The sequence below is a fragment of the Salvelinus fontinalis genome, chromosome 40 (assembly GCF_029448725.1).
Source record: "Salvelinus fontinalis isolate EN_2023a chromosome 40, ASM2944872v1, whole genome shotgun sequence".
Lineage (NCBI taxonomy): Eukaryota > Metazoa > Chordata > Actinopteri > Salmoniformes > Salmonidae > Salvelinus > Salvelinus fontinalis.
The window spans coordinates 4141888-4155933 of record NC_074704.1 but is presented as its reverse complement, the minus strand read 5'-3'; the positions used below and the strand labels follow the sequence as shown (position 1 = coordinate 4155933).

The window sequence follows — 14046 nt, the reverse complement described above, 5'->3', positions numbered from 1 at the left end:
ACTTGAAACATCCTTAATCGTGTCACAGAGGGAGAGCGAGGAATGCAGGACGTGTCACAGAGGGAGAGCGAGGAATGCAGGACGTGTCACAGAGGGAGAGCGAGGAATGCAGGACGTGTCACAGAGGGAGAGCGAGGAATGCAGGACGTGTCACAGAGGGAGAGCGAGGAATGCAGGACGTGTCACAGAGGGAGAGACAGGGATGCAGGAATTGTACATAAGGTCAGAATATGTTCTTGTTAGACATCAGGGATCCTATGGGAAGGAGCAGGATCACAGACTGGTACAAGTCAACCGGACAGCTCTGAGGTAGGAGAGGATTAAGGGGATTTGTGCCGAGGTCAGATGAAGTGAGAAAGAACAGTCATCACTAAAGTCCTGTCTAGCAGACTGTCGAGACGTGTGAGGAGGAGACTCAGCATAGGAAGGTTTAAATACCAGGGCTTGTGTGAATATGTCTATTCAGCTGGTTGACCCTTTGGGTTTAATAAAGGTACCTGGTTTGAGCTTTTCTCAAGTAGTCTGTGCGTTCACAAACACAAACAGACCTCACAGAGCCCTCACCTACAGATAGATGAACCTGGAGAAGAGTCCTCTCAGCCAGCTGGTTCTGGGGCTCTGTTCACAAATACAAACAGACCCCACAAAGCCCCAGGACAGCAACACAATTAGACCCAACCAAATCATGAGAAAACAAAAAGATAATTACTTGACACATTGGAAAGAATCAACAAAAAAACTGAGCAAACTAGAATGTTATTTGGCCCTAAACAGAGAGTACACAGTGGCAGAAAACCTGACCACTGTGACTGACCCAAACTTAAGGAAAGCTTTGACTCTGTACAGACTCAGTGAGCATAGTCTTGCTATTTCCATAGGCAGACGTGGCTCTCGAGAGATGACCCACTGCCCACAAAATGAGGTGGAAACTGAGCTGCACTTCCTGACCTCCTGCCCAATGTATGACCACGTTAGAGACACATATTTCCCACAGATCACAGAGAATTAGAAAACAAATCAAACATCAATAAACACCCATATCTGTGTGATCAAAATACAGTGGTGTAAAGTACTGAAGTAAAACTACTTTAAAGTACTACTTAAGTACTTTTTTAGGGGTATCTGTACTTTACTTTACTATTTATATTTTTTCCCCAACTTTTACTTTTACTTCACTACATTCCTAAAGAAAATAATGTACTTTTTACTACATACATTTTCCCTGACACCCAAAAGTACTCGTTACATTTTGACAGGAAAATGGTTCAATTCACACACTTATCAAGAGAACATCCCTGGTCATCCCTACTGCCTCTGATCTGATAGACTCATTAAACACTAATGCTTTGTTTGTAAACCGTGTCTGAGTGTTGGAGTGTGCCCCTGGCTAGCTGCCTGGCTATCGTTAATAAAAATCAAAATGGTGCCATCTGGTTTGTTTAATATAAGGAATTTTAAATTATTTATATATTTTTTTACTTTTGATACTGTTACTGGGTGACTTTCACTTTTACTTGAGTCCTTTTCTATTAAGGTATCTTTACTTTTACTCAAGTATGACAATTGAGTAATTTTTCCACCACTGTCAAAATATCTGCGAAATACCGCAGTGTGTAAATCACAGCAGCAAGATTTGTGGCCCGTTGCCATGAGAACAGGGCAACCAGTGGAACACAAACGACATTGTAAATACCACCTATATGTATCTGTTTATTTATCTACCTACTATTCGTGCTACAACTATTTGCACATTGCTAAAACACTGATAATATAACACTTGAAAAGTATTTTAGATGTTTCTGTTTGTTGTTTTGTCTTCTCAATTTTGTTTCCATGACAATAAAGTCCATTTTAAATTAATTCCCTTTATGTACGTTTCATATAATGTTATAATATTATGATTGAAATAAAATAAAAACATTCGCTAAAAGTGATTCACTTTTTGCATCAAAATAAAATAAACGTGTCCGTCAACTGCGTTGCCCACTCCGGTTAGCAGATGGGTATTTTAGGTTAGGCTGCTAGTGTGACGTATTATTTAGTGGACGGAACGCTTCTTTCAACGGCAGCAACAGTTAGTCAGCCACTTCGGTAGCTTGCTAGCCAAAATAGCCGAAGCAATAAAGCTCTTTAGACTCTTTCTGGTATATTAGCCACTGTGTTTTGAAGACATTTATGTCATCTAGCTAGTTATCTCACTTAATTTCCTATTTACGTTTTTGTTGGTCAGCTAGCTGTCTCGTTAAGTTAGCATTAGCCTAGCTAGCTAGCTGTTAGCTAACATCCCCGACCATGAGTTCACCAAGCTACTCCCCTGTTGTTGAAGAAGAGGAGGTCTGCTGGACGGAGAAAGAGGGTCTGTGGCTGAACGTTGTCGTGAAAGAGGAGAAGGAAGAAGAGGATGTCACAGCAATTAAAGAAGTAACAGAGGAGGAGGAGGATGTTACAGTGAAAGAAGAAGAGGTGGACATTACAGTTAAAGAAGAGGACGTAGCGATCAGAGTGAAAGACGAGGAGGATGTTACAGTGAAGGAAGAGGAGGGAGAGATAACTGTCATATTGGAGGAGGAAGAAGAAGAGGAGGAGGTTGGAGAACTGATTAACACCAGTAAGTAATGTGTTAATAACAGAAGCACATACTATGAATGTCTCATGGTCCTGGTACCTACTACAATACCTCGTTCGTAGGCACTTAAATATTGTATATAGTATATAGTCACCTTTACCCCTATACATATCTACCTCCATCACTCCAGTATCCCTGTACATTGTTAATATGGTACTGACCCTGTATATAGTCTCCTACTCCTATACATATCTACCTCCATCACTCCAGTATCCCTGTACATTGTTAATATGGTACTGACCCTGTATATAGTCACCTTTACCCCTATACATATCTACCTCCATCACTCCAGTATCCCTGTACATTGTTAATATGGTACTGACCCTGTATATAGTCACCTTTACCCCTATACATATCTACCGCCATCACTCCAGTATCCCTGTACATTGTTAATATGGTACTGACCCTGTATATAGTCACCTTCCCCCTATACATATCTACCTCCATCACTCCAGTATCCCTGTACATTGTTAATATGGTACTGACCCTGTATATAGTCACCTTACCCCTATACATATCTACCTCCATCACTCCAGTATCCCTGTACATTGTTAATATGGTATTGACCCTGTATATAGTCACCTTACCCCTATACATATCTACCTCCATCACTTCAGTATCCCTGTACATTGTTAATATGGTACTGACCCTGTATATAGTCACCTTCCCCCTATACATATCTACCTCCATCACTCCAGTATCCCTGTACATTGTTAATATGGTACTGACCCTGTATATAGTCACCTTACCCCTATACATATCTACCTCCATCACTCCAGTATCCCTGTACATTGTTAATATGGTACTGACCCTGTATGTAGTCACCTTTACCCCTATACATATCTACCTCCATCACTCCAGTATCCCTGTACATTGTTAATATGGTACTGACCCTATATATATAGTCACCTTCCCCCTATACATATCTACCTCCATCACTCCAGTATCCCTGTACATTGTTAATATGGTACTGACCCTATATATATAGTCACCTTCCCCCTATACATATCTACCTCCATCACTCCAGTATCCCTGTACATTGTTAATATAGTACTGACCCTGTATATAGTCACCTTCCCCCTATACATATCTACCTCCATCACTCCAGTATCCCTGTACATTGTTAATATGGTACTGACCCTGTATATAGTCACCTTCCCCCTATACATATCTACCTCCATCACTCCAGTATCCCTGTACATTGTTAATATGGTACTGACCCTGTATATAGTATGATTACCCCAATACATATCTACCTCCATCACTCCAGTACCCCTGTACATTGTTAATATGGTACTGACCCTGTATATAGTCACCTTTACCCCTATACATATCTACCTCCATCACTCCAGTATCCCTGTACATTGTTAATATGGTACTGACCCTGTATATAGTCACCTTCCCCCTATACATATCTACCTCCATCACTTCAGTATCCCTGTACATTGTTAATATGGTACTGACCCTGTATATAGTCACCTTCCCCCTATACATATCTACCTCCATCACTCCAGTATCCCTGTACATTGTTAATATGGTACTGACCCTGTATATAGTCACCTTACCCCTATACATATCTACCTCCATCACTCCAGTATCCCTGTACATTGTTAATATGGTACTGACCCTGTATGTAGTCACCTTTACCCCTATACATATCTACCTCCATCACTCCAGTATCCCTGTACATTGTTAATATGGTACTGACCCTATATATATAGTCACCTTCCCCCTATACATATCTACCTCCATCACTCCAGTATCCCTGTACATTGTTAATATGGTACTGACCCTATATATATAGTCACCTTCCCCCTATACATATCTACCTCCATCACTCCAGTATCCCTGTACATTGTTAATATAGTACTGACCCTGTATATAGTCACCTTCCCCCTATACATATCTACCTCCATCACTCCAGTATCCCTGTACATTGTTAATATGGTACTGACCCTGTATATAGTCACCTTCCCCCTATACATATCTACCTCCATCACTCCAGTATCCCTGTACATTGTTAATATGGTACTGACCCTGTATATAGTATGATTACCCCAATACATATCTACCTCCATCACTCCAGTACCCCTGTACATTGTTAATATGGTACTGACCCTGTATATAGTCACCTTTACCCCTATACATATCTACCTCCATCACTCCAGTATCCCTGTACATTGTTAATATGGTACTGACCCTGTATAAAGTCACCTTACCCCTATACATATCTACCTCCATCACTCCAGTATCCCTGTACATTGTTAATATGGTACTGACCCTGTATATAGTCACCTTTACCCCTATACATATCTACCTCCATCACTCCAGTATCCCTGTGCATTGTTAATATGGTACTGACCCTGTATATAGTCACTTACCCCTATACATATCTACCTCCATCACTCCAGTATCCCCTTACCCCTATACATATCTACCTCCATCACTCCAGTATCCCTGTACATTGTTAATATGGTACTGACCCTGTATATAGTCACCTTACCCCTATACATATCTACCTCCATCACTCCAGTATCCCTGTACATTGTTAATATGGTACTGACCCTGTATGTAGTCACCTTTACCCCTATACATATCTACCTCCATCACTCCAGTATCCCTGCACATTGTTAATATGGTACTGACCCTGTATATAGTATGATTACCCCTATACATATCTACCTCCATCACTCCAGTATCCCTGTACATTGTTAATATGGTACTGACCCTGTATGTAGTCACCTTACCCCTATACATATCTACCTCCATCACTCCAGTATCCCTGTACTTTGTTAATATGGTACTGACCCTGTATATAGTCACCTTACCCCTATACATATCTACCTCCATCACTCCAGTATCCCTGTACTTTGTTAATATGGTACTGACCCTGTATATAGTCACCTTACCCCTATACATATCTACCTCCATCACTCCAGTATCCCTGTACATTGTTAATATGGTACTGACCCTGTATATAGTCACCTTACCCCTATACATATCTACCTCCATCACTCCAGTATCCCTGTACATTGTTAATATGGTACTGACCCTGTATATAGTCACCTTACCCCTATACATATCTACCTCCCATCACTCCAGTATCCCTGTACATTGTTAATATGGTACTGACCCTGTATATAGTCACCATACCCCTATACATATCTACCTCCATCACTCCAGTATCCCTGTACTTTGTTAATATGGTACTGACCCTGTATATAGTCACCTTACCCCTATACATATCTACCTCCATCACTCCAGTATCCCTGTACATTGTTAATATGGTACTGACCCTGTATATAGTCACCTTACCCCTATACATATCTACCTCCATCACTCCAGTATCCCTGTATATTGTTAATATGGTACTGACCCTATATATAGTCACCTTTACCCCTATACATATCTACCTCCATCACTCCAATATCCCTGTACATTGTTAATATGGTACTGACCCTGTATATAGTCACTTTACCCCTATACATATCTACCTCCATCACTCCAGTATCCCTGTACATTGTTAATATGGTACTGACCCTGTATATAGTCACTTTACCCCTATACATATCTACCTCCATCACTCCAGTATCCCTGTACATTGTTAATATGGTACTGACCCTGTATATAGTCACCTTCCCCCTATACATATCTACCTCCATCACTCCAGTATCCCTGTACATTGTTAATATGGTACTGACCCTGTATATAGTCACCTTACCCCTATACATATCTACCTCCCATCACTCCAGTCTCCATGTACATTGTTAATATAGTACTGACCCTGTATATAGTCACCTTACCCCTATACATATCTACCTCCATCACTCCAGTATCCCTGTATATTGTTAATATGGTACTGACCCTATATATAGTCACCTTTACCCCTATACATATCTACCTCCATCACTCCAGTATCCCTGTACATTGTTAATATGGTACTGACCCTGTATATAGTCACCTTACCCCTATACATATCTACCTCCATCACTCCAGTATCCCTGTATATTGTTAATATGGTACTGACCCTATATATAGTCACCTTTACCCCTATACATATCTACCTCCATCACTCCAGTATCCCTGTACATTGTTAATATGGTACTGACCCTGTATATAGTCACCTTACCCCTATACATATCTACCTCCATCACTCCAGTATCCCTGTACATTGTTAATATGGTACTGACCCTGTATATAGTCACCTTCCCCCTATACATATCTACCTCCATCACTCCAGTATCCCTGTATATTGTTAATATGGTACTGACCCTGTATATAGTCACCTTACCCCTATACATATCTACCTCCCATCACTCCAGTCTCCATGTACATTGTTAATATAGTACTGACCCTGTATATAGTCACCTTACCCCTATACATATCTACCTCCATCACTCCAGTATCCCTGTATATTGTTAATATGGTACTGACCCTATATATAGTCACCTTTACCCCTATACATATCTACCTCCATCACTCCAGTATCCCTGTACATTGTTAATATGGTACTGACCCTGTATATAGTCCCCTTCCCCCTATACATATCTACCTCCATCACTCCAGTATCCCTGTACATTGTTAATATAGTACTGACCCTGTATATAGTCACCTTACCCCTATACATATCTACCTCCATCACTCCAGTATCCCTGTACATTGTTAATATGGTACTGACCCTGTATATAGTCACCTTCCCCCTATACATATCTACCTCCATCACTCCAGTATCCCTGTGCATTGTTAATATAGTACTGACCCTGTATATAGTCACCTTACCCCTATACATATCTACAGACTTAATTATTGTGTTTGCCTTATATCTGGTGTTTTCTACCTTGTTATTTTCTAGTATTACATTGAATTAATTAATTAAAAGTCATGTCACGTGAAACTAACGCTCATTGTCAGGCTGATGGAAAAGCCAAATAGCATTTTACTGATTTGAAGTGTTTTTTTTTTAAGTATAAAGCAGTTGATTTGCAACGATGACACAAACATTATATTAAGCAGGACATTCAAATAAGCCTTACATTTGGGGCGGCAGGTAGCCTAGTGGTTAGAGTGTAGAGGCGGCAGGTAGCCTAGTGGTTAGAGTGTAGAGGCGGCAGGTAGCCTAGTGGTTAGAGTGTAGAGGCGGCAGGTAGCCTAGTGGTTAGAGTGTAGAGGCGGCAGGTAGCCTAGTGGTTAGAGTGTAGAGGCGGCAGGTAGCCTAGTGGTTAGAGTGTAGAGGCGGCGGGTAGCCTAGTGGTTAGAGTGTAGAGGCGGCGGGTAGCCTAGTGGTTAGAGTGTAGAGGCGGCAGGTAGTACAATACATGACCGAAAGGTTGCTAGATCGAATCCCCGAGCTGACAAGGTAAAAATCTGTTGTTCTGCCCCTGAACAAGGCAGTTAACCCACTGTTAACTGGCCGTCATTGTAAATAAGAATTTGTTCTTTACTGACTTGCCTTGTTAAATAAAATAAATAAAAATATTATCCAAAAGTAATGTGAAATGCACTCATAAGCAACCTGTAAATGGAGGCTATTATTGCTGTCAGCCTATGAGAACTCCCCTGAGTTTTCCCCCACGGTGGTGAATTAGTGTGTGATGTGAGTTTCCCTGAGTAGCACTCCTGATCTTGTGCTGTAATATTCAGAATACATTGTGAATTGGTAGATAATACATTGTGAAAAATGCAGGTATAAACTCATCAAAAAAATATATGTCCTCTCACTGTCAACTGTGTTTATTTTCAGCAAACTTAACACGTGTAAATATTTGTATGAACATAACAAGATTCAACAACTGAGACATAAACTGAACAAGTCCCACAGACATGTGATTAACAGAAATTGAAGAATGTGTCCCTGAACAAAGGGGGGGTCAAAATCAAAAGTCACAGTCAGTAGCTGGTGTGGCCACTAGCTGCATTAAGTACTGCAGTGCATCTCCTCATGGACTGCACCAGATTTGCCAGTTCTTGCTGTGAGATGTTACCCCACTCTTCCACCAAGGCACCTGCAAGTTCCCGGACATATCTGGGGGGAATGGCCCTAGCCCTCACCCTCCGATTCAACAGGTCCTAGACGTGCTCAATGGGATTGAGATCCGGGCTCTTCGCTTGCCATGGCAGAACACTAACATTCCTGTCTTGCAGGACATCACCCACAGAACGAACAGTATGACTAGTGGTATTGTCATGCTGAAGGGTCATGTCAGGATGAGCCTGCAGGAAGGGTACCACATGAGGGAGGAGGAAGTCTTCCCTGTAACGCACAGCGTTGAGATTGCCTACAATGACATCAAGCTCAGTCCGATGATGCTGTGACACACCGCCCCAGACCATGACGGACCCTCCACCTCCAAATCGATCCCGCTCCAGAGTACAGGCCTCGGTGTAACGCTCATTCCTTCGACGGTAAACGCGACTCGTCACTTTTTGCCAGTCCTGTCTGGTCCAGTGACGGTGGGTTTGTGCCCATAGGCGACATTGTTGCCGGTGATGTCTGGTGTAGAGGTCGACCAATTATGATTTTTCAACTCCGATACCGATTATTGGAGGACCAAAAAAAGCCGACACCGATTAATCGGACGATTATTATTATTATTTTTTTATTTATTTGTAATAATGACAATTACAACAATACTGAATGAACACTTATTTTAACTTAATACATCAATCAAATCAATTTAGCCTCAAATAAATAATGAAACATGTTCAATTTGGTTTAAATAATGCAAAAACAAAGTGTTGGAGAAGAAAGTAAAAGTGCAATATGTGCCATGTAAGAAAGCTAACGTTTAAGTTCCTTGCTCAGAACATGAGAACATATGAAAGCTGGTGGTTCCTTTTAACATGAGTCTTCAATATTCCCAGGTAAGAAGTTTTAGGTTGTAGTTATTATAGGAATTATAGGACTATTTCTCTCTATATGATATGTATTTCATATACCTTTGACTATTGGATGTTCTTATAGGCACTTTAGTATTGCCAGTGTAACAGTATAGCTTCCATCCCTCTCCTCGCCGCTACCTGGGCTCGAACTAGGAACACGACCAGGAACACGACGACAACAACCACCCTCGAAGCAGCGTTACCCATGCAGAGCAAGGGGAACAACTACTCCAAGTATCAGAGCGAGTGACGTTGGAAACGCTATTAGCGCGCACCCCGCTAACTAGCTAGCCATTTCACATCGGTTACACCAGCCTAATCTCGGGAGTTGATAGGCTTGAAGTCATAAACAGCGCAATGCTTGAAGCATTGCGAAGAGCTGCTGGCAAAACGCACGAAAGTGCTGTTTGAATGAATGCTTACGAGCCTGCTGGTGCCTACCACCGCCCAGTCAGACTGCTCTATCAAATCATAGACTTAATTATAACATAATAACACACGGAAATATGAGCCTCAGGTCATTAATATGGCCGAATCCGGAAACTATCATCTCGAAAACAAGACGTTTATTCTTTCAGTGAAATACGGGAACCGTTCCGTATTTTATCTAACGGGTGGCATCCATAAGTCTAAATATTCCTGTTACATTGCACAACCTTCAATGTTATGTCATAATTATGTAAAATTCTGGCAAATTAGTTCGCAACGAGCCAGGCGGCCCAAACTGTTGCATATACACTGACTCTGCGTGCAATGAACGCAAGAGAAGTGACACAATTTCACCTGGTTAATATTGCCTGCTAACCTGGATTTCTTTTTGCTAAATATGCAGGTTTAAAAATGTATACTTCTGTGTATTGATTTTAAGAAAGGCATTGATGTTTATGGTTAGGTACACGTTGGAGCAACGACAGTCCTTTTTCGCGAATGCGCACTGCATCGATTATATGCAACGCAGGACACGCTAGATAAACTAGTAATATCGTCAACCATGTGTAGTTAACTAGTGATTATGATTGATTGATTGTTTTTTATAAGATAAGTTTAATGCTAGCTAGCAACTTACCTTGGCTTCTTACTGCATTCGCGTAACGGGCTCCTCGTGAGGCAGATGGTTAGAGCGTTGGACTAGTTAACCGTAAGTTTGCAAGATTGAATCCCTGAGCTGACAAGGTAAAAATCTGTCATTCTGCCCCTGAACAAGCCAACTGTTCCTAGGCCATCATTGAAAATAAGAATGTGTTCTTAACTGACTTGCCTAGGTAAATAAAGGTGTAAAAAAAATAGACAAAATCGGCGCCCAAAATTACCGATTTCCGATTGTTATGAAAACTTGAAATCGGCCCTAATTAATCGGCCATTCCGATTAATCGGTCGACCTCTAGTCTGGTGAGGACCTGCCTTACAACAGGCCTACAAGCCCTCAGTCCAGCTTCTCTGACTATTGCGGACAGTCTGAGCACTGATGGAGGGATTGTGCGTTCCTGGTGTAACCCGGGCAGTTGTTGCCATCCTGCACCTGTCCCGCAGGTGTGATGTTCGGATGTACTGATCCTGTGCAGGTGTTGTTATACGTGGTCTGCCACTGCGAAGACGATCAGCTGTCTGTCCTGTCTCCCTGTAGCGCTGTCTTAGGCGTCTCACAGTACGGACATTGCAATTTCACATCTGCAGTCCTCATGCCTCCTTGCAGCATGCCTAAGGCATGTTCATGCAGATGAGCAGGGACCCTGGGCATCTTTCTTTTGGTGTTTTTCAGAGTCAGTAGAAGGGCCTCTTTAGTGTCCTAAGTTTTCATAACTGTGACCTTAATTGCCGACCGTCTGTAAGCTGTTAGTGTCTTAACGACCGTTCCACAGGTGCATGTTCATTAATTGTTTATGGTTCATTGAACAAGCATGGGAAACAGTGTTTAAACCCTTTACAATGAAGATCTGTGAAGTTATTTGGATTTTTACAAATTATATTTGAAAGACAGGGTCCTTTGCTGAGTTTACTATGAAATCAAATCAAAGTTTATTTGTCACGTGCGCCGAATACAACAGGTGTAGACCTCACAGTGAAATGCTGAACTACATCTATAACTAGTGGTTTCCTCATTACCAGATATACTACATCCATAACTAGCGGTTTCCTCATTACCAGATATACTACATCCATAACTAGTGGTTTCCTCATTACCAGATATACTACATCCATAACTAGTGGTTTCCTCATTACCAGATATACTACATCCATAACTAGTGGTTTCCTCATTACCAGATATACTACATCCATAACTAGTGGTTTCCTCATTAGCAGATATACTACATCCATAACTAGTGGTTTCCTCATTACCAGATATACTACATCCATAACTAGTGGTTTCCTCATTACCAGATATACTACATCCATAACTAGTGGTTTCCTCATTACCAGATATACTACATCCATAACTAGTGGTTTCCTCATTACCAGATATACTACATCCATAACTAGTGGTTTCCTCATTACCAGATATTCTACATCCATAACTAATGGTTTCCTCATTACCAGATATACTACATCCATAACTAGTGGTTTCCTCATTAGCATGGAGGAGTTTCTACAACCGAATTGCGTACATTGCTTTCGTGCAGCAATTTTAGCAAACACAGAAAGTGGCCTATATTGGTGACCATAAAGTCGTCTGGCACACTGCTGAGGGTTTCAACAACTTTAATAACTTATTTCTTGCCAACAATTTCTAGTTACCACTAACTACAATCATCAACTTTACTAAGTGGAATTTCTTTTAAACAAAATATAGCTATTATTGCTCACTCGACTGTCATATTAAGACAATTGTCAAATAAGTTTGTAAAAGCATTTAAACATTAATTTTCAAACATAAGTTGTTGTACAACTTCCTGCTCTGGGCATCAACTTTTAACTCAAATAAACAGATTTCTGCTGTTGTGGGCCTTTAACCATCTGTCTGACTTTGTTCACACAGGAGAGAGATGTGACTATCGTGGGTCCTCTGGCGAGCCTCAACAACCTCATGATGCTGACGAGGCAGAGAAGAGTCCCTCCAGAGCAGAAAACCTCAAGAAACCCCAGCAGAGACCCACAGGGAAGAAATCTCACCACTGCCCTGACTGTGGGAAGAGTTACTCAAGATCAGATTCACTAAAAGTTCACCTGAGAATTCACACAGGAGAAAAACCTCACTGCTGCTCTGACTGTGGGAAGAGATTTACCTCTTCAGCAGACCTTAAAAGACATGAGAGAATCCATACAGGAGAAAAACCTTATAGCTGTAATCAATGTGGGAAGAGTTTCACAACATCTAGCCAGCTGACTATACACCAGAGAACACACACAGGAGAGAAACCATACCACTGCTCTGACTGTGGAAAGCGTTTTCTTAAGTCAGGACATTTAAAATCACACCAGAGAACACACACAGTAGAGAAACCTTATAGCTGTGATCAATGTGGGAAGAATTTTACTCACTCAAGCTGCCTGACTGTACACCAGAGAACACACACAGGAGAGAAACCTTATAGCTGTGATCATTGTGGGAAGAGTTTTGTTACATCTAGCCGCCTGACTATACACCGGAGAACACACACAGGAGAGAAACCTTACAGCTGTGATCAATGTGGGAAGTGTTTTGTGACATCTAGCAGTCTGATTATACACCAGCGGACACACAAGAGTAAAATCAATGTGGCAAGAGATACTCTGGTAAAAGATCTCTGATTAAGCATCAGAAAATACGGCCTCCCGAGTGGCGCAGTGGTCTAAGGCATGGTAGTGCTAGCTGTGCCACTAGAGATCCTGGTTCGAGGCTCTGGACTGGTGGAATAGATTTCCAGTGTGGAAAGAGGGTTCAGTCAGTTTGTGTTAATCGTTCTCCGGGTTAGAGGAGGGTTTGGCCCAGCGTTCTCCGGGTTAGAGGAGGGTTTGGCCCAGCGTTCTCCGGGTTAGAGGAGGGTTTGGTCCAGCGTTCTCCGGGTTAGAGGAGGGTTTGACCCAGCGTTCTCCGGGTTAGAGGAGGGTTTGACCCAGCGTTCTCCGGGTTAGAGGAGGGTTTGGCCCAGCGTTCTCCGGGTTAGAGGAGGGTTTGGCCCAGCGTTCTCCGGGGTTAGAGGAGGGTTTGGCCCAGCGTTCTCCGGGTTAGAGGAGGGTTTGGCCCAGCGTTCTCCGGGTTAGAGGAGGGTTTGGCCCAGCCTTCTCCGTGTTAGAGGAGGGTTTGGCCCAGCATTCTCCGGGTTAGAGGAGGGTTTGGCCCAGCGTTCTCCGGGTTAGAGGAGGGTTTGGCCCAGCGTTCTCCGGGTTAGAGGAGGGTTTGGCCCAGCGTTCTCCGGGTTAGAGGAGGGTTTGACCCAGCGTTCTCCGGGTTAGAGGAGGGTTTGACCCAGCGTTCTCCGGGTTAGAGGAGGGTTTGACCCAGCGTTCTCCGGGGTTAGAGGAGGGTTTGGCCCAGCGTTCTCCGGGGTTAGAGGAGGGTTTGGCCCAGCGTTCTCCGGGGTTAGAGGAGGGTTTGGCCCAGCGTTCTCCGGGGTTAGAGGAGG

The 14046-nt window shown here is 42.4% G+C and overlaps 1 protein-coding gene across 1 annotated transcript; it reads left to right on the top strand.

The window, feature by feature from the left end:
* The first annotated feature begins 2052 nt into the window (after positions 1-2052).
* Positions 2053-13492, top strand: LOC129839842 (gastrula zinc finger protein XlCGF17.1-like). The gene is made up of 2 exons (XM_055907511.1): positions 2053-2608; positions 12480-13492. Exons 1-2 carry the CDS (start codon positions 2293-2295, stop codon positions 13229-13231), a joined length of 1068 nt encoding a protein of 355 aa, XP_055763486.1. The 5' UTR covers positions 2053-2292; the 3' UTR covers positions 13232-13492.
* Positions 13493-14046: the final 554 nt, after the last annotated feature.

Coding starts and splice junctions, on each gene's coding strand:
- LOC129839842 (XM_055907511.1), top strand. CDS start 2,293: ATGAGTTCACCAAGCTACTCCCCTGTTGTTGAAGAAGAGGAGGTCTGC. Junction 2,609..12,479: donor TGGAGAACTGATTAACACCA/GTAAGTAATGTG, acceptor TTGTTCACACAG/GAGAGAGATGTGACTATCGT.